Source organism: Panthera leo, chromosome A2 (assembly GCF_018350215.1).
Source record: "Panthera leo isolate Ple1 chromosome A2, P.leo_Ple1_pat1.1, whole genome shotgun sequence".
NCBI classification, from domain to species: domain Eukaryota; kingdom Metazoa; phylum Chordata; class Mammalia; order Carnivora; family Felidae; genus Panthera; species Panthera leo.
In genome coordinates, this window is record NC_056680.1 from 54497930 (window position 1) to 54517726 (window position 19797).

Sequence of the window (19797 nt, forward strand, 5' to 3'; positions counted from 1 at the left end):
AAGAATATAGGACAGTCTGGACAGAATGTCTACATGAATGAAAAATATGCTGTACATTATTTACACATGTGCTTTTGGTAGAGTGTGTCTGTGAAAGAACAACTAGCAATATGTAACAGTGGTTACCTCATGGGAGAGACCTGGGTGACTTGTGGAAGAGGAAGAAGGGAGGTGTATGGTTTACTCTATACTCTGCTTGGTGTGGTGTGATTTTGTTACAGCAATGAGTACCTGAGAGGGGCCAGGAGAACATCACAGTGAGAAAGGAGATGTCTGATGGCTGTGGACAAAGAAAGGACAGAGAACAAGTACTGGCGTTCCAGAAGGGATGTGTAGGAATAAAGAGGTGGTAGAAGAGAGAAGTAGGGAAGCGGGTGCTATAAGGGCCCAAGTAAAGATTTCACACTCTAAAAAATATATATGAACAGGCGCACCTGTTTATAAGGAAATTTGCAGAGGTGCCTGGGTGGCTCAGTCAGTTAAGCATCCGACTTTGGCTCAGGTCATGATCTTGAGGTCCGTGAGTTCTAGCCTCGTGTCGGGCTCTGTGCTGACAGCTCAGAACCTAGAGCCTGCTTCAGATACTCACTCTGTCTCCCTCTCTCTCTGTCCCTCACCTGCTCGTGCTCTGTCTCTCTCTCTCTCTCAAAAATTAAATAAACATTAAAAAAAATCATAAGGAAATTTGCAAACCACTGGCCTGGAAAGACTGCATCATGATGAAAACCTGTGAGATTTACTGAGAAGTCACCTTGCAATTGGATGGGTTCGATTATGCCTCATTCTCAGACAAGTGGGTGCCCTCCTATGGCTCTTACCTCCTTCTCTCCTTCCACAGTCCCCACCCTAGACCTCTGTATCCTCAAAACAATAGCTTTTAACTCTAGCCACAAGGCTACTGCCCCCACTCTGAGGACTGCCACCCTTCCCACTTGGCCCCAAAGCCCCGTTGAAGCCATTAGGATGACAGGATACTGACAGACACAAGTCTATGTTCCAGATCACCCTCTGCTGGCCTGCATAACTAGGTATGTTGGCCACATTATCATTATTAAAAACAGTAACATAAATCCTGGAATGGGAGAAAACAGTTATAAAGGACTTAACTAAGACAACTGAATGGCATTTTAGAATATAAACTATGGATTAGATAATGGTATGTTTCAATAATTAATTCCCTGATTTTGATAGCTGTATTGTGATTATGTAAGAAAATGTCATTGTTCTTAGGAAATACATACATATTCAGGGCAAAGAGGTGTGTTATTTCTATTCTCAAATGATTCAAAAAAATATACGTACATTTACTCAGAATGTTATAGCAAACAATTGGTTAAATTGGGGATATATACAGGATTTCCATGTACTATTTTCTGTGTTTGGAATTATATAAAAATAAACCTTAAGAAAAATTGTAAGTCATTTGCTAACATTGATATTTGCTTCCTATAAGTTTGCAAGCATTATCTCACCTAATCCTTTTAAAATCCCATTAAACAGGTACTATTATTGTTGTCATTTTCTAGCTATAGAGGTTATAGAAACTTTCTTCAGAGTCACACAGCTGAGAGGAGATAAAATTTGATCCTAAATCTGTTCCATTCAGAGCCAAAGATCCTAAATGTGACCTAGGTCTATCACCCTTACTGTATAATTTTTTCCTCTTAACCTTATCACAGAAGCCACCATTTGGGTTCCAAGCATTGTTATTCATGAAAACATCATAGCACTTATTCTCTTCCCAGGTCTCAGGGCATTGGAAATTCATGACTGAAGTCAGGGCTAGAAATGAAAACTATCGAAACCATTATCACCAACATCAAGAACCCAGAAATCATTCTATAACCTTAGTTTTCCTTAAAACACAAAACAAACAAAAAACAACAACAACAAAACCCTAAACCTTGAAATAGTTCAGTTGCACTTGTCCATTTTATTGACAGTTCATGATGAAAAGATTTTCAAGTATATTTACCATACGTAGAACTCATGCCTAAGAGTTATCCTCCCCAGAGAGACTAAAAGCTCAACACTAAGCATCTATTCTATAGGACTTCTGTTCAAGGGACCTTGCTACAATCCAGCCAGGACAGCAGTGTCACCACAGGCTGAGGACCAGGGCATGGGCTTAGCCCCTCTGTATGGAATGGGATGGTAGGATAGCCCTTGGGAAGAGATTCTTCTCATACTAATATGGGCGGAAATGTGCACTCTCTCAGTATATACACTAGCTACTGACAGTCTCTTGGGGAACTTTCTGTGTTCTCATCTGCCCTAAGGTGGTTGTGAGCCCATTATGTACAGGCCCTGATTGAATGCAATTAGCTCCTTTCCCAGTTGGGATAGTTACATAGGCAGAATCCTAATATCTACTACGTAAAACTATACAAGACCCATTTTCAAGTCATAATGAGCAAAACAAAAGAGAAAAAATAATTTGGCTATGACGTTCCTAATTCTGAGGAACAGTAAAACCTCTAATGTTGGGCCCATTACTTCTGAATTTCCAAACACTCAGATATGTGTTCCCTACTGGTGTGAGGTTAAAATGACTTATATGAGCTTCAGTGTTTATGATAAAATATTATACAATACAGACATAATGGGAATATAATCTTTAACTTCTTTCATTTACTTATTAGAACTCTTCTATGTTTACTTTATAATAGATAGTCCATAAAATCACTTTCTAGAATGGGTAAACATTATAGAAATTATGTAGTTATGGTATCATATTGTTCACTTATACCAACCTTGGAATAAACTGTAAATTGAAAGCAATCCTTTTACTCATTCACTCAAATTACCTGTCTGCCCTGATAGTCTTTCAAATTTGTGTTATGTAACTAATGTTTTTTCTGCCATTCATCTTTGTTCATGTTTTTTGGTTTGGCCTTGTGATTCAGCTTGCTGAGGTAACTATGAGTCTTTAATCTGTGTCATCAATATATTATCTCTTCTTCTTGGCTTGTTGATTAAGATTTCAATACACATATCTTCCCTTTGTTCAATGGGCCAGAGACAGCTTCAGAGCCCTGGGGAAGACTAAACTTCCCATAAGTGAATATCAATTAGTAACAATAACACTAGTAATAATGGTTATTGTAATAGATAATTAGTACATACTGAACATCAGTATGTGCTAATCACTGTTCTAAGCACTTTACAAGCAATATCCCATTGATTGATTCCTCACAATAACCTTATGAGGTAAGTACTACTATCACATACATTTTCTAAATGAAAAAAGCAAGGCACTGAAAAGTTAACTTTCAAGGTCAAAATAGCTAGAAAGTGGGGCACTGAACTTGACTCCAAGTGGGGGCCCATACACTTAACTACTAGGATATACTGCCTCTCAATGTGGATGCACATAAGTAATAAAATGGTACTACATCCCAAGAATTTGAGACAGTTTAGACTTTTGCATTAAAAGTAGTAAGTTAGTTCAATCAATGTAAACTTTTCTTTTTTTCTTTTTTAAGAATAAATGAGGTTGTACTATACTTAAGGCCCAAGAAGCACAACTCCTTAGTGAAATTCAAAGGCAGGTTTGTTCTAGAAAGGATTCAGAAGGCAGGTCTGCCTTTGGGCAGGTGGCTGGAACGAAGTGGGACTGGTGCAAGTACCTGAATGCGCTGAGGTGAGGCTACCGCAGAGTCGGTGGAGATTATCTGGATGCGCGGGGAGGGGCTGGTCATCCCTGGAGATTCCGGCCGAGAGGTCTGTGTCCGTGGTACCTGTGGGCAAGAAATGGGCTGGATCACAAGGGGGCTTACAAAAATGTCCGGTGGTAGCTGAGGACCATGCCTCTTGCTTTCACTGTGGCTTTGAGTAATACACTTGAGTAGTTTTGGTATTTGGACCCAGAATGACAAAGAAACCAACGAGATACTGCCACAGGATGGCCATAAGAAAATACAATCTTAAAAGAGTTATTTCTAATGTTGAAGATGCAAAAACCAACCAACCAACCCCTCCCCAAATAACCCCCCCACAAAAACACAGGAATTTTCAAATCTGCTCATATAACTTTCATAAAATAAAGTACTAAAGTAACTTTTTAGAAATGGTATTTGAATGTTTTCACTGTCCCCAAAACCAGCTGTAAAACACTCCTTTAAGATGACAGTTTCCAGAAGAAAGGCTCTCACAAACATCATAGAGGATGGCAAAAAAACCCCAGCAGTATGCTGAAAACTTCTGGGATCAGTACTTGTGAAAGAGTCCTGGCAATATCCCAGCCCCACTGGGATGGGGCTGGGAAAAGCCCATCAGTTATACAAAGGTCTGGAATTTCGTCAATACCTACCAAAAGGCAAGGTTCAAGGTTCTGAGTGGTCACCTGGGCACCTGAAGTGGGCAGATACTTTTCCTTGAATAAAAGCACATCATGAACCAATGCTTTACAAACTCTTCCAAAAAACAGAAGAGGGAACACTCCTCAAATTCATTCTATGACCAAAACTAGGCAAAGACATCACAAGAAAAGAAAACTACAGGCCAATATTCCTTATGAGTATAGATGTAACAATCCTGAACAAAACACTAGCAAACTGAATCCAGAGGCATATAAAAAAATCATATACCATGACTAAGTGGGATTTACCCCAAAAATGCATGATCGGTTCACCATATTAATTAAACAATGTAATACACTATATTAACGGAGGACAAAAGCCTCATCATCTCACACAGAAAAACCATCCAACAAAATCCAAATCCAATGCCATTTCATGATAAAAACATTCAACAAACTAGAAACTAGTAAGTTCTCAATCTGATAGAGTATCTATAAAATACTCACAGCTTAACAGAACACTTAATGGTGAAAGACTGACAGCTTTCTTCCTAAGATCAGGAACTAGACAAAGATGTATGCTTTTGCCACGTGAACTCAACACTGTACTGCAGGTTCTAGCCAGAGCAATTAGGGAAGAAAAAGAAAGAAAAGCATCCAGACTTGGAAACAAAGAAGGAATACTATTTCTATTTACAGAGAATATGATCATGACATGACATGATCATAGAGAAAGTCCTAAAAAACAAAAAACAAAAAACTATTAGAACTAGTAAATGAGTCCCAAGGTTGGAAGATACAAGATCAATATATAAAAATCAACTGTATTTCTATACAAGAGCAAGGAACAACCAGAAAATGAAATTAAGGAAGTATTCCCACCTCCAGAGCATTAAAAACAGGAATAAATACATCAAAAGAAGTGTAACACTTATACACTGAAAACTGTACACATCATTGAAAGAAATTTAAGAAGGCCTAAATAAATGTAAAGACATCTGTGTTCATGGGTCAGAAGATTAATACTGTTAAGCTCTTAATACTACTCAAACCGATCTACAGATTCAGCATAATTGCTATCAAAACTCTAGCTGCCTTTATTGCATAAATTGACAAGCTGATCCCAAAATTTTTATGAAAATCCAAGGCAATCAGAATAGCTCAAACAATCTTGAATGTTTTGGGGTGCCTGGCTGGCTCAATCGGTACAGCATGCAACTTTCGGTCTTGGGGTTGTAAATCTGAATGCCACATGGGGTGTAGAGATTACTTAAAGATAAAATCTGTTGAAAAAAAAAAAAAAACAACAAAACAATCATTAATTGTTCTGAGTTGGAGGACTCACACTTCTTGATATCAAAACTTATCACAAAGCTACAATAACCAAAACAGTATGGCACTGGTATAAGAACAGATATTTAGACCAATAAAAATGAATAAAAAGCTCATAAATAAACCCTCACATATATGGTCAAATGATTTTCCACAAAAGTGCCATGACAGCTCAATGGGGAAAAGAGAGTCTTTTCAACAAAAGGTGATGAAGCAACTGGACACAACATACCATATGAATGAAACTGGACCCCTCCCTCATACCATCCAAGCAAATATTAACTCGAGAGAGGAAGGACTCTGGAAAAAGATGGCAGAGTGGGAAGCACCAGGAATTTGTCTCCCCACCAAACCTTAACTGCACAGGTAGAATCTGACTCATGTAACTATTTTGGAACTCTGGAGTCTATTGGATATTTGAAGGCTTGCAACTTCCAGGGGAAGGCCTGGACAATAAGCTGTAGTTAGTTTCTCAATTTTGGCTTCTCTTAGCAGCTGGTAGCAGCTGCCCATCTTCCATGTCTACTCTGAAGCCATGGGCACATGTTCCAGAAACAGCTTGCATACAGCTTGTGGGAGCCCAGGTGGACAAAAGGATCCTTGTCCTCCACAAATACGGGGGATGTGTGCTCCAGTCGCTGACTGCTACTTCTAACCACACAAGTGCAGAAAAAGAAGGGACAGCCATTGTTGCTGTACTTCCCCCTATTGTTGCAAGCCCCTCTGTTTCTAGCTTGAGTGACTTCCAGGGGCCTTAAAGTCCTGGATTATTTCTCCCCACTCCTCTATTTTTCTGTTTTTCCTCTTTTGGGATCCAAACATTAAAGACAAGGACATTCAAGAGCAAATGCATATACAGGAAAAAATAGACAGTGACTGTACATGCCTAGGGGAAGGCACAGGTCTGAGAAAAGACCTCAGAAGTCCTTAAGTTTATACGTCAGGATGATCCTTAGCACAGAGACAGCCTAAACATTAAAAAACAAAAATAAAAACAGTAACAAAAACCAGCAAATTCTAGGAAGGGGGGAGAATCAGATTCCCAGAGTTACCACATTAATAGATTCAAATATCAAGTTTTCAACAACAAAAAAAATCACAAGGCATAAAAAGAAACTGGAAAGTATGGGCTATCTAAAAGAAAAAAATAAATCAACAGAAATGATTGCTGAAAAATCTCTGATGTCAGGTCTACTAGACAAAGACTTTAAAAACAACTATCTGAAAGTTACTCAAAAAACTAAAGGAAGATGGGCAGTAGCCAGAACCCAAAAGGGATTAAAAAAACAAAAACAAAAACAAAAATCCTAAAGAGAAACCAAAAATAAACTCTGGAGCTGAAAAGTAAAATAACTGAAGTGAAAAATTCACTAGTGGGATTCAAAATCAGATTTGATCAAGCAGAATAATTAAAAACCTTGAAGACAGAACAATGGAAATTAGAGTCTGAAAAGCAAAACAAAACAACAAAAACATTGAAGAAAGCTGACCAGTGTTACGGAGCCTACAGGCCATCAAGTAGACCAACATATGCACTGTGGGAGTCCATGAGGAGGAGAGAGAGAGAAAGGGGCAGAGAGAATATTTGAAGAAATAATGCCAGAAAACTCCCCAAATCTGAAGAAAGACATGAATATAAATACCTAAGTAGTTCAATGAATTCTATATAAGAGGACCTCAAAGACACATTATAATCAAACTTTCAAAAGACAAAGACAAAGACAAAGAATGCTGAAAGCAGCGAGAGAGAAGTAACTCACATACAAGGGAACAATTATGTTACTTGCGGATTTCTCACTGAAAACTGTGGAGGTTGGGGCGCCTAGGTGGCTCAACCGGTTGAGCGTCCGACTTTGGCTCAGGTCATGATCTCACGGTTTGTGAGTTCGAGCCCCACATTGGGCTCTGTGCTGACAGCTCTGAGCCTGGAGCCTGCTTTGGATTCTGTGTCTCCCTCTCTCTCTGCCCCTCCCCCACTCATACTCGCTCTCTCTCTCTCTCTCTCTCTCTCTCTCTCAGAAATAAACATTAAAAAAAAAAAAAACTGTAGAGGTCAGAAGATAGTGGGCTGATATATTCCAAGTGTTCAAAGAAAAAAAACTATCAACCAAGAATCTTATACCTGGAAAAACTGTCCTTCAAAAGTGAGGGAGAAATTAAGACATTTCCAGATAAACAAAAGCTGAGAGAGTTCATGATCAGTAGACCCACCCTGCAAGAAATGCTCAAGGGAGTCCTGCACAGTGAAATGAAAGGTCATTAGACACTAACCTGAAGCTACCTGGAGAAATAAAGATCTCAAGAAAGGTAAATACATGGGTAATTATAAAAGCTAGTATTATTGTAATAATGGCTTATAATGTATTTTTTGTTTCCTACATGATTTAAAAGACTAACATGTTTAAAGAAAAAAAAAACTATTAGTGTAAAAGCTTGTATTATTGTAAGTTTGGTTAGGAACTCCAAATCTTGCTTTCTACATAATGCATTTAAAATAATTATTAGTTTATGTTTTGGAACACATAATATACAAAGATGTAATTTTGTGACATGAACCAAAAGGGATAGAACAGAGCTCAAAGGAGGAAAGTTTTTGTATATCACTGAAGTTAAGCTGGTATAAATTCAAACTAGAGTGAATGGATGTTAAATATAATTACCATGGTAACCACAAAGAAAATAGCTATAAAATATACAAAAGGAAATGAAAAAGGATTTTAAACATCTTACTACACACAAAAAAAATCAACTGAATACAAAAGATAGGAATGTAAGAAATGGGGAACAAAAAAAGCTTTATAAGGCATACAAAAAAACAAGTAACAAAATGACATATAAGTCCCTCCTTATCGTAATTCTCTAAATGCAAATACATTAACCTTTCCATTCAAAAGAGAGATTGGCAGAATGTATAGAAACTCATGTTCCAACTATATGCTATCTACAAGAAACTCATTTTAGAACCAAGACAGAAATAGAACCAAATGACACAAATACCTAGAAAATGAAAGGAAGGAGAAAGATATTCCATACAAATAGTAACCAAAAGAACCACAGGTGGCTGTACTAATATCAAACAAAATAAACTAAATTTTAAAAGGTTACAAGGACAAAGAAGGACACTATACATTAACAAAAGGTTTCAATGTAGCAAGAAGATGTAACAATTACATTTACACATCTAATAACAGACCACAAAAATATGTGAAGAAAAAACTGACAGAATTTAAGGGAGAAATAGTTCTGCAATAATGGCTGGAGACTTTGAGGTACCTTGGGCTTGGTCAGTCAAGTATCTGACTTCAGCTCAGGTCATGGCCAGTTAAGCATCTGACTTCGGCTCAGGTCACGATCTCGTGGTTTGTGAGTTTGAGTCCAGCGTTAGGCTTCATGTTGACAGTGCAGAGTCGGCTTAGAATTCTCTCTCTCTCTCCTCCTCTCCTTGCCCCCACCCCACTTGTACTCTTTCTCTCTTAAAATAATAAATAAACTTTATAAAAAAAAAAATAGTTGGAGACTTCAATACCCCAATCTGAATAATGGATAGAACAGACAGACATAGTATATGCAAAGAAATAGAGAACTTAATACAACAAACCAACCACACACTATACAGAACACTTTACCCAGAAACAACAAATACTCAGAAAAATTTCTCAGGTACACACGGGACATTCTCTAGGACAGACCAGGTGAGGTCACAAGTTAAGCTTCAACAAATTTTAAAAGACAGGTAACATACAAGGTATCTTCTCTGACCATAAGGGAATAAAGTTAGAAATCATCAGCGAGTGAACCAAGAAATGTCCCAAACATGTGGAAATTAAACAATACATTCTTGGTGTTGGATCAAAGAGGAAATTATAAGGGAAATTAGAAAAAGCTTACAGATGGATGAAAACAAACAAAACATTTATAGGACAAATGTGAAAGCAGTGTTAAGGGGTAAATTTATGAACTATAAATGTTTTGATTAAAAAACCAGAAAGATTTCAAGTGAACAATGTAACTTTATAACTTATAGAACTAGAAAAAGAATAAACTGAACCAAAGCCAGCCGGAGACAGGAAATAATAAAGATTATCACAGAGATAAAAGAAATACAGAAAAACAGAGAAAAATCAATTAAAACAAAAGTTGGTTCTTTGAAAAGATCAACAAAATTGACTAATCTGTAGCTAGATGGACTAAAGGAAAAAAAAAAGAGAAAAGACTGCGATTACTAAAATCAGAAATGAAAGTGAAGACATTACTATCAATTCTATAGAACCATAAGGATTATAAGAGAATATTAAGAACAGCTCTATGCCAACAAAATTGTTGGCATCAGATGGACAAAGGCCTAGAAACACAAAACCTACCATGACTAAATCATGAAGAAATATAAAATATGAATAGATCTATAACTATGAAGGAGACTGAACCAATTATCAAAAATTTCCCCACATAGAAAATCCCTGGACCTGATGGCTCACTGGTGATTTCTACCAAACCTTTAAAGAAAAACTAGTATTAAGCCTTCTCAAACTTTCCCCAAACACTGAACAGGAACACTTCCTAACTCCTTCTATGAGGCTAGCATTATCCTGATACCAAAGCCAGACAAAGACAGTACAAGAAAACTACAGACCAGTATCTCTTATGAACTGATAGAAAAATCCTCAACAAAATACTAGCAAACAGAACTCAGCAGCATACTAAAATAATTAAACACCTTGACATGAAATGGGATTTATTCCTGTAACACAAGGTTCAAAATACAAAATCAATGTGACATACCATGTTAGCAGAATTAAAGCAGGGGTGGGGGAGAATCACACAATCACCTCAATAGCTGGAGAAAAAGCATTTCATGATAAAAACACTCAACAAACTAGGAACACAAGAAAACTATCTCCACATAATAAAACTATATGAAAAACTCACAGTGAATATCATACTCAATGGTGAAAGATATGAAAGTTTTTCCTTAAGATAAGGAACAAAGCAAGGATGCCTGCTTTTACCACTTCTACTCAATCTAGTACTAGAAGTTCTAGCCAGAGCAATTAGGCAAGAAAAGGAAAGAAAAGGCATCCAAATCGTAAATAAGGAGTAAAATAATCTGTTTGCAAATGATATGATCAAGGATTACCCATCAAGAAAAAGTCTGTTAGAAAAAGTCTGTTAGAGTTTTGGTTGAATCTATTGTTACCCTGTGAGTTAATTCTACCAATTTCAGATATATGGAATTCTTAACTGATTGAATAATATGCTAATTTTCTGGTTTAGATACTCACTTTACCTGTAAAACATTGTAAAGCAATCAACATAATATGAGTACCACAGGCTATGGAATCAGACAGAGCTGGGCTCTGAAACATGTACTATCACCCTAAGCAAGCCACCTAAACCCTCTAAACTTCAGTTTCCTGAAATTTAACATGGATATATTGTTACTACTTTATGAGATTGATGAGAGGGACAATGAATGTTAAGTATTAATTCCATTCAACACTTAGTAGCTATTAATACTATCACAAACTTCCTGAAAATTTCTCTAAAATCTGAGTTATAGTGTGTAAACATTAATGTCACATGTGATAAACTGTACTAGTGAGGCTCTCCTTGACCAGAAAATTATTTTTGTTCTTATTAAAAAGTATTAAATCCTACCTCATATCATCTACAGAAAAAAAATTTTTTTTAATGTTTATTCATTTTTGAGAGACAGAGAGAGAGACAGCATGAGTGGGGGAGGGGCAGAGAAAGAGGGAGACACAGAATCCGAAGCAGGCCCCAGGCTCTGAGCTGTCAGCACAGAGCCTGATGTGGGGCTCGAACCCACAGACCACGAGATCATGACCTGAGCTGAAGTTAGACACTTAACTGACTGAGCCACCCAGGTACCCCTACAAAAAAAAAATTTTTTTATAAATTTTTTAAAAATGTTTATTTATTTTTGAGAGAGAGAGAGAGAGAGAGAGAGACAGACAGACAGACAGAGACAGAGCATGAGTGGGGGAGGGGCAGAGAGAGAGAGGGGGGAGACAGAATCTGAAACAGAACCCCAGGCTCTGAGCTGTCGGCACAGAGCCCGATGCGGGGCTTGAACCCACAGACAGCGAGATCATGACCTGAGCCAAAGTTGGATGCTCAACCAACTGAGCCACCCAGGCACCCCCTCCCCAAATTTAATGGGCAAAAGAGTTGAACAGACATTTCTCCAAAGAAAATATTCAAATGGCCAATAAGCCGAAGAAGAAAATTGCTCAACATCATTAATCATTAGGGAAATGTAAATCAAAACCACATTAAGATATCATTTCCCATGCATTAGGATGGTTATAATAAAAAAGAGGAATGCCTGGGTGGCTCAGTTGGTTAAACATTCAACTCTTGGTTTTGGCTCACGTCATTCACGATTTGTGGGTTCGAATCCCGCATCAGGTTCTGCGCTGGTAGTGCAGAGCCTGCTTGGGATTCTCTCTCTCCCTCTCCCTCTCTCTCTGCCCCTCCCCTGCTTGCATCCTCTCTCTCTCAAAATAAATAAACTAAAAAAAAAAAAAAAAAAAAGAGTAACAGCATTCAAAAAGTATTTCATCGGGTCTCAAAGAAGGTTTCTATGTTAGTAAGCCAAAGAAGCTCTTGTCTGTGCTTCACTTGAACCTGCTATGTGTTAACCCTGTGCCACACTAGAGCTTGCTGCATGCTGTTGTACAATCAAAAGCAGTTCTCCCCTCTAGCATCTGTTGGGCAAGATGGACAGCTATAGTGGAAGAAGCACAGGTTGGGTAAGGCCTCTACAAATTTGTCTGAGATGCGGTACAGATCATGTTGGCAATGTTGCCTGGTAGTTCAGTAATAAATTCAGATTGGATGAACAACCCAAAATATCCCTCATATTTATTAGAGGGATGATTAACTCTGAAAGTGACAGGTTAATGGGAAAATACTTGGGGTCCCCCACTCCCGTGGCCTTTAGAGAGAAGGTGTGTTCTAGTGGCAGCAGGGGCAGTTTAGATATGATCTGGCTTGAAGGCAAAGTCCTGCCATGATGGGACTGCTCAGAAATTCTTGCAGCTGTGTGAATTTAGAGCCTGATGTTATAAACACACATCAAGGTGGGGAATATACTTTTTTTTTTCCAGAAGCATATTGTTGAGTATCATTTAGCACAGTTGTAGGAAGTCAATTTGGTAACAGGACATAAAAATATTAGATGTATTTCTGACGAGTGGAAGCATCTCCTTTCCATCCTTTCCTGCTTATCTTTTCAGTGCCCGATATCAGTCTTGGCCCTCTGCCTTAGCCTACTTTCAACTCCCTCAGTCTGCTCAAGTTGCAAAGGACAGGATCATTAATTCATACTGAATGAAAAATATAAATGCCTGGCAATACCCAGGTGTGTGCACCCTGGCCAGAGCACCTGCATTTTGACAGGAAAAATTGCCAGTCCAAAGGACTCAATTAAATCACAAGCAAGGTGTGAAAGTATGTTTGGACATAGGTGTTCCAGGGCATGGTCTCTTGACTCACATTTAAAAGGGTAAAAATCAGGCGCCTGGGTGGCGCAGTCGGTTAAGCGTCCGACTTCAGCCAGGTCACGATCTCGCGGTCCGTGAGTTCGAGCCCCGCGTCAGGCTCTGGGCTGATGGCTCGGAGCCTGGAGCCTGTTTCCGATTCTGTGTCTCCCTCTCTCTCTGCCCCTCCCCCGATCATGCTCTGTCTCTCTCTGTCCCCAAAATAAAAAAAAAAAACGTTGAAAAAAAAAAAAAAGGGTAAAAATCAGCTCTTCTATTTTGCATCCTTTGTAAAGTGGATTGTGCTTCCCCAACATACAAATATTTACAGTCTAATGAGTTTAATAAAAGCCCTGCTCCTCAGGCCAGCCTTTTCTGATCCCTCAGGTTGGTATACATGTTCTGTTCTAGGTGCCGAGAGTTCCTGCATCTCAGCACTCTCCACAAGGCACCTACTGTAACTGCTTAAGTCTACCTCAGAGGGCAGTAGGAAACACTTCCTACTTTTCCTTTTTTCCCAAGGCTAGGTTCATTTTAGGGCCACAATGCTTGCTTAATGAATGAACACTTCCTAACTTTAGGAATGAGTAAGAAATCTGTTTTATAGTCCTTGGTCCTAAACTGTGCCAAGACCTTTTTTTCTCTTACTCCACTCTTATGCCTGTCTGCTAATTAGACATCCTGCAGGTACTGCACAACACCTGCCCTGGCAGTTTATTACATAAACCAAGGCGTACAGGCTTTCACTGACACACCTGGGTTTATGAGGCTGATGGGAAAGTTCATACATTTTCACCCTGGAGTGAGAACCTTCTCTATTCCATTATAAGAAAGCATTGCTGTAGCAGCACTTTTTAAAGGAATAAATTCTTAGGAAAATTTTCTACGGTGATTACATGCTAAAAGATAGACATTTAGGTTGAAAAGAATGCCCACAGCATTGAGCTAAGGAGCAAATATTAAGAGTTTCTAAATCTATAATTTATTCTAAGTTTTGGCTGCAACATTCCCATGGGTTATTAATAGGGCAACCAAGTTCCACACCCTGTGAAAAAAACAGATCATGCAGACCCAATATGTTACGAATCTCAACCACAAACTTCTGACTTCTCAACATTCCCAGTGAAATTATGAACAAAGTAAATGCCTAAGTAGGGTAAAGGCACTTTACCTCCAGCCTGAATTGAAATGTACCACACCCTCCTTTTATTTCAAAGGACCATTAAATAGTAAGTGTAGTGAGGGTCAATGGGCAAAGAGTTAAGTCCTCTTTGTGCTGCAACTTGCACCAGAGTGCACAGGAGTGTTGATCTTCAAAGTGCTCATTGCTCACCTCATACAAAGGATTAGGACCTTACAATGCCAGTGTGCTGTGTTCCTAAAAAATAAATTATCTTGATGACTGGTAAGTCCCAGGCTCTTCTTTAAACTAAAGTCAATTAAGGATTCAAAACTGAACATTACAAATCAGCCTCACTGATTCATATCAGAGTTGATTAACCAGTTTTTAAATTTTCCAGTTGATAATGTTTAAAAAGATAGAACTATAACCCTAAATTTCTTGGCACAAAAACAAAGATCCACACAGTCAACAACCACTACCCACCCACATTATATAAAAACAATGAGGTGTTAAGAGCAACTCTCTGTTCATAAGCAGGTCAATCTGTTGAAAACAAACAAGGAAGCAGCTTTTGCCCTATTTAACTTAACCAGCATAATCAAATACAAGTTCCTACGAAGACATAACTTGCTGGGTGCTAATAAGCACAGCAACAGACACTAAATGGAATTCCTTCATATACATACCAGGCATTCAAATCCACTGTTCTTTTGCCAACTGCTCTAAAAACAAGTACCTATGAAACATACTGCTTTTCAAGGAGGCTTCCCCCAGAAACACAGAGAATGAGAACAGGCTTCAAAATTGCAGTCTTGTTGTTCTTAGGACCCTTAAAACTTACCATGCCAATGGCTCCCTCCAGCTTTATTTACATTTTTCCTCAGCAACCTCCCAGGCCAGAGAGCCCCACCAAAAGGGTTGGTTGGGGAAGCGCAGGCATTTGCTTTCAAACCACCAGTGCAGATTCCATTCACCAAAACCAGACAGAGCTGTTTAAAGATGCCCTCTCTACGACCCTGCTTGCTGAAGGTCAAGTACACTATCACTCCCTGTAACCAAGGAAGCAAAATTGACATGTTCCTGCCGTTTCACCAGCTGCTAAAGCAGTTTGTCTAATAATATGATTAATTGCTTCTAGGGAAGATGTACTTTGCTTTACAAAGTTCTCCCTTCACCTAGGTTGCTGCCTTTGCTAAATGTGCACCCCCCCCCCCCCCCCGCCCCACCAGCTTCCCCTTAAAGACCACCTTTCCTGAACTGAGAGCTCCTGAGAGCATGTTACCATGGAATCTAACCAACTCAAAACAGTCCTAAAACTATAAAGAGTGGAGGTAAGATTTGGAGAACTCAGAAATACCACATTCTGCATATAGCATTTTCAACTTCACAGTACATCAAGCCAACATTTTTAAAGACATGGGGTCTTTGCAAACTACTATACCATTCAAAGGGAAGGCAACATAACAATCACAAGAATAATAGCACTGGGCACATTTAACAAATATTTTACTACACCCACCCAATATGTGCCAGGCTTATGAGTACAGGTCAGAGTTCTAGCCCCTGTAGCCTCTCATACTCGCAGGAAGGTGAGCACATGTAGTCTGTGCAAATGAGGATGCTGTATGTAGTAACTGGCCACGGAATGGCTCAAGTCTCAGTGTCAGCCCTCCCCCGCAGGCCATAGAGGAAAGAGCTTCTGAGGTCACTGTTAGAGGTGGGGCTGTAACTAATACTCAGATCCTCTGGCTGCTAGACAAGAGCACCTGTCTCTAAGCCAAGCTGTAGCCTTCTGTTTGACATGTAACTTAACTACCTGTTTCAATACCTGGGCAAAGAACTAATATAAAGTGAATGCTGGCCAATCACCAAAAACAGACAAAACAAATGAAAGCCGGCGGGGGGGGGGGGGGGGGGAGTAGGAAGAAAGAGGTTTTAGGGATATTTACTTTTATATAGGATAAGAGGAGGGAACTGATAGAGTAAGGAAATTTTTAATAGTAAGTTCACTGTGTTATAAACAATGAATTTCTACTCCACAGAAGTTTGTATACGTACTAACTTAAAACAATCCAAGTTAAAGGAATATGCCACCTATTTTTTAGGTTCTGGCACAAACCTAGGCATCCCAACCTAAAAGGGAAAAATTAATTCAGGAGTAAAAAAAGAGAGAGGATTCTCCTTTTTACCTATTTTTTTTTACATTAGAGAGCGTGTGTGCTCAAGTGGGGGACAGTGAGAGAGAATCTAAAGCAGAGAGCATGGAGCCTGAGATGCAGGGCTTGATCCCACGACCCTGGGATCATGACCTGAGCTGAAATCTGGAGTCGGACGTTCAACCAACTGAGCTACCCGGTGCCCTAAGGATTCTCCTTTTTTAAAAAGGAAACTAAAAGTCCCCCTACCTCAACAACTATTTAAAGTTCTAAGAAACGTAACATTCAGTAAAGCTAATAAGTGATGTGTAAAATGAAAGATTAATACAAAGAAGCAAAAAGCTCCAAGGCCCAACTGTTCAGGTCAATAGGTCTGTTCTTCTCATCATAAAAATCTGTACACGCCCTCTGATCTGGTGATTCTACTTCTGGGAATCCACCTTATATAAACTATCCTAAATACAGAAATGGCTTTATCAGTGTGTGCTCCTAAATTATTTTTCTAGGGAATACAGGAATTCCCTCTCTCAGGGGTCTGGATAAAGTAGAGCCCACCTTCAACTGTAGAAGCAGAAAGTGCCAGATACTTGCAGGTCTAGCTTACCTTAGTGGGCAGCGGGTTGATCAGATGTTCGTGCTGAGACTACTGGCAGCAGGAACCCCATGGCCAGCCTAGGCAGTGTTGTGGTGTATAGCCATAGCTTCACCAAACTGGCTCTTTGGGGAGATTTGTTTTCATAGCTGCAAAGCTATATTTCTAGTCCTCCTGTAACTCTGTCAAGTTAATCCAATCCTTCCCCACACATAGTTTAACTCCGTGTTTTTTAGGAATCCTATTTTTTTTTAAATCAGCAACAGCTGGTTTTTCTTGTTTGTTTTCGGCACCCTCAACTGGTAAAGAATGGATGTATTTAACCTAAAGGTCAGAATCAACTTAAATGTCCCAAACTAGGAGATAGGTTAGTAAATTATTCTATGCTCCCTTGATACAATATTATGTAGCTATGAAAAATGTTGGTTATGCAGGCTATGTAGCAACCTGTGGAAAGGATATTTACATTTATTCTGTCAAACAACAATCTAGGTGTGCACACTGATTACAGCTGGATGATGTGCATGTGAAAAGAAGACCAAAAAAGAATATGCTTATTCATTCAATAAAGAAATCTTAATATTGAGTGCTTACTATGTTCCAGGCACTCGAAAGTGTTTTACACTGGGAAGACAAACAGCAAGTGAAACAAAGTTCCTGCCTTTCTGCAACTTACATTCTATTGTGATAAATAAAAAAGTATATATGTTTTTTATTTTATTATTTTTATTATTTTTTAAATGTTTATTTATTTTTGAGAGAGACATAGTGTGAGCGGGCAAGAGGCAGAGAGAGGGAGACACAGACTCTGAAGCAAGCTCCAGGCTCTGAGAGCTGTCAGCACAGAGCCTGATGCAGGGCTTGAACTCACGAACTGTGAGATCATGACCTGGGCTGAAGTCAGAAGCTTAACCAACCGATCCACCCAAGTGCCCCTATGTTTTTTAGATAATGATAAGCATTTTGGAGAAAAGTAAGATGTAAGAGGGATAAAGGGTGACCGAGGTGGAAATGGTTGTTATTTTATACAAGAAGTGATAAAGTAATAAAATGATAGTGTTAAGATGTGCTCAAATATAGAAATATGGCTTTCTTTTCTCCTCTGCAAATTTTCCAGCATGTTTTACCACTTTCATAATCAATTAAAAAAAAAATTTCCAAAAAAGTTACCTTTTAAAACCAGCAAATATTGCTAGAATTTGGTATTATGAATGATCTTATTTTCTACCCCAAGTCTGATATAATGAGTGTTCTTCATACTTTTCTTCATTTTAAAAAGAAAAACTTTTCTACGCATTCAGGAAAATATATATATTTTTTTGTAAGATGAGATTCTACTGTGAAAAAGAATTCTCGGTCTCCATGTCCTTTGAAGAACTGCTACTGAAGATATTTTAAAACCATGCTATATTTCTGCAACTACAAATCTAAACTGAATCATCCTGGTAGGCAGCTAGTTACAGGGAAACTCATTACACTTAGAACACCAGCTCCTGTCTGGGTGGCTTTGGACAAGTCCCTTAATTGTTCTAAGCCTCTGCTTACACATTTGTAAAACTGAGGTGGATACCTCTTACTTCACAGAATAATGGGAGGATTAAAATGAGGCAATGAAGTACAAAGCATTATATAAATACAGAGCATTCCTACTAAAATTTCCCTGACGAAATCCAATGCACAATGCTAAACCTATCACCCTGAATAAGATGTTATCTCCTATGCAAATGTTCATTTGTTTGTTTATAGACAAGATGGTTTCATTTCTAATCCTCCATTTTCTGTGACCAATAAAAGGCTACAGTCTCCAAAATCTTTTTAAAAGTATGAGGCACTAAAGGTATACATATACCTCAAATGCAGTGAGATTTCAAGAAAGGAGATGTTTTCTATGATAGAACGTTACTATTTTCCCCAAGACATACTTATCATAGGAAATTATTTTGGCACAATCCTTCTACGTAAGGTATGTCATATCTACAAGGGCATCATGCTTCATCATTTTCTCCTTTTTGACAATTCCACTTATCAACTCTTTTTCCCTCTCCATACTACCAGTAAGTTGTCTTACTTATAACACTAGTTTTATTCTAAGTCCACTGTGTATATTTCATTTACAAAACAGCTTCACTTTACTACCCTTAACTCATAGCTTACGTCTGTGCAACTATCTGAATTTTCCATTACATCTTCTATGATAGCTATGCCCAAGTATTTACATGAAATACATACTACTTTTTAATAACTTGCTTCTTTTTATTTCTCTTGAATTTAGTTATTGTACTATACTGATTTTTGGAAATTATTTCTGTATTAATGGATATATTTACTATGAGTATCACTTTGGTATAGTAAAAGAGTCATTAAGAAACACTGCAATAAAAAAAAAAAAAAAAAAAAAAAAAAAGAAACACTGCAATAAAAAGGGGGTGCTGGGTCTGAAGGAACAGACAACTCCTTGAAGGAAGGGTCACATGGTATGTACTCAATGAATGCTTGCTGAATTAACAACAGAGTTTATCAGTGGCCCAGCTACTTCTTGTATATAAAGCTATATGATTGTTAACTGTCAAAAAAAAAAAAAACCACAAAAAAACCAAAACCCCACAAAAACTTGGAAGGTAACATTCTGCCCAGATAGCTTTTGAATCAGTGATTCTACTTCTGGTCTAGAGAAATACACCCAACATGTGAGCCCAACAAGGCATCATATACAAAGATGTTCGTTGTAGCACTATTTATGTTTGGGAAAATCTGGAAACAACTCAAAAATGTGCTTCTATAGTGGAGTGGCT

The 19797-nt window shown here is 38.4% G+C and overlaps 1 protein-coding gene across 7 annotated transcripts in view; it reads right to left on the reverse strand.

Moving 5' to 3' along the window:
• The window catches only part of NR2C2 (nuclear receptor subfamily 2 group C member 2), a 99326-nt gene that overhangs the window by 44866 nt on the left and 34663 nt on the right, over nt 1-19797 (reverse strand). For 5 of the 7 annotated variants that reach the window (XR_006195540.1, XM_042911434.1, XM_042911437.1 and 2 more), the window contains 2 exons: nt 4313-4375; nt 3630-3740 (listed from right to left, as the gene is read on the reverse strand). Coding sequence is in view for 6 of the 7 variants with exons in the window: in XM_042911434.1 (XP_042767368.1) it covers nt 3630-3740; nt 4313-4375 (174 nt within the window). In the remaining variant the exon portion in view is untranslated. The remainder of the gene's footprint in view (nt 1-3629; nt 3741-4312; nt 4376-19797) is intronic. The other 2 variants (XM_042911471.1, XM_042911466.1) reach the window with 1 other exon arrangement.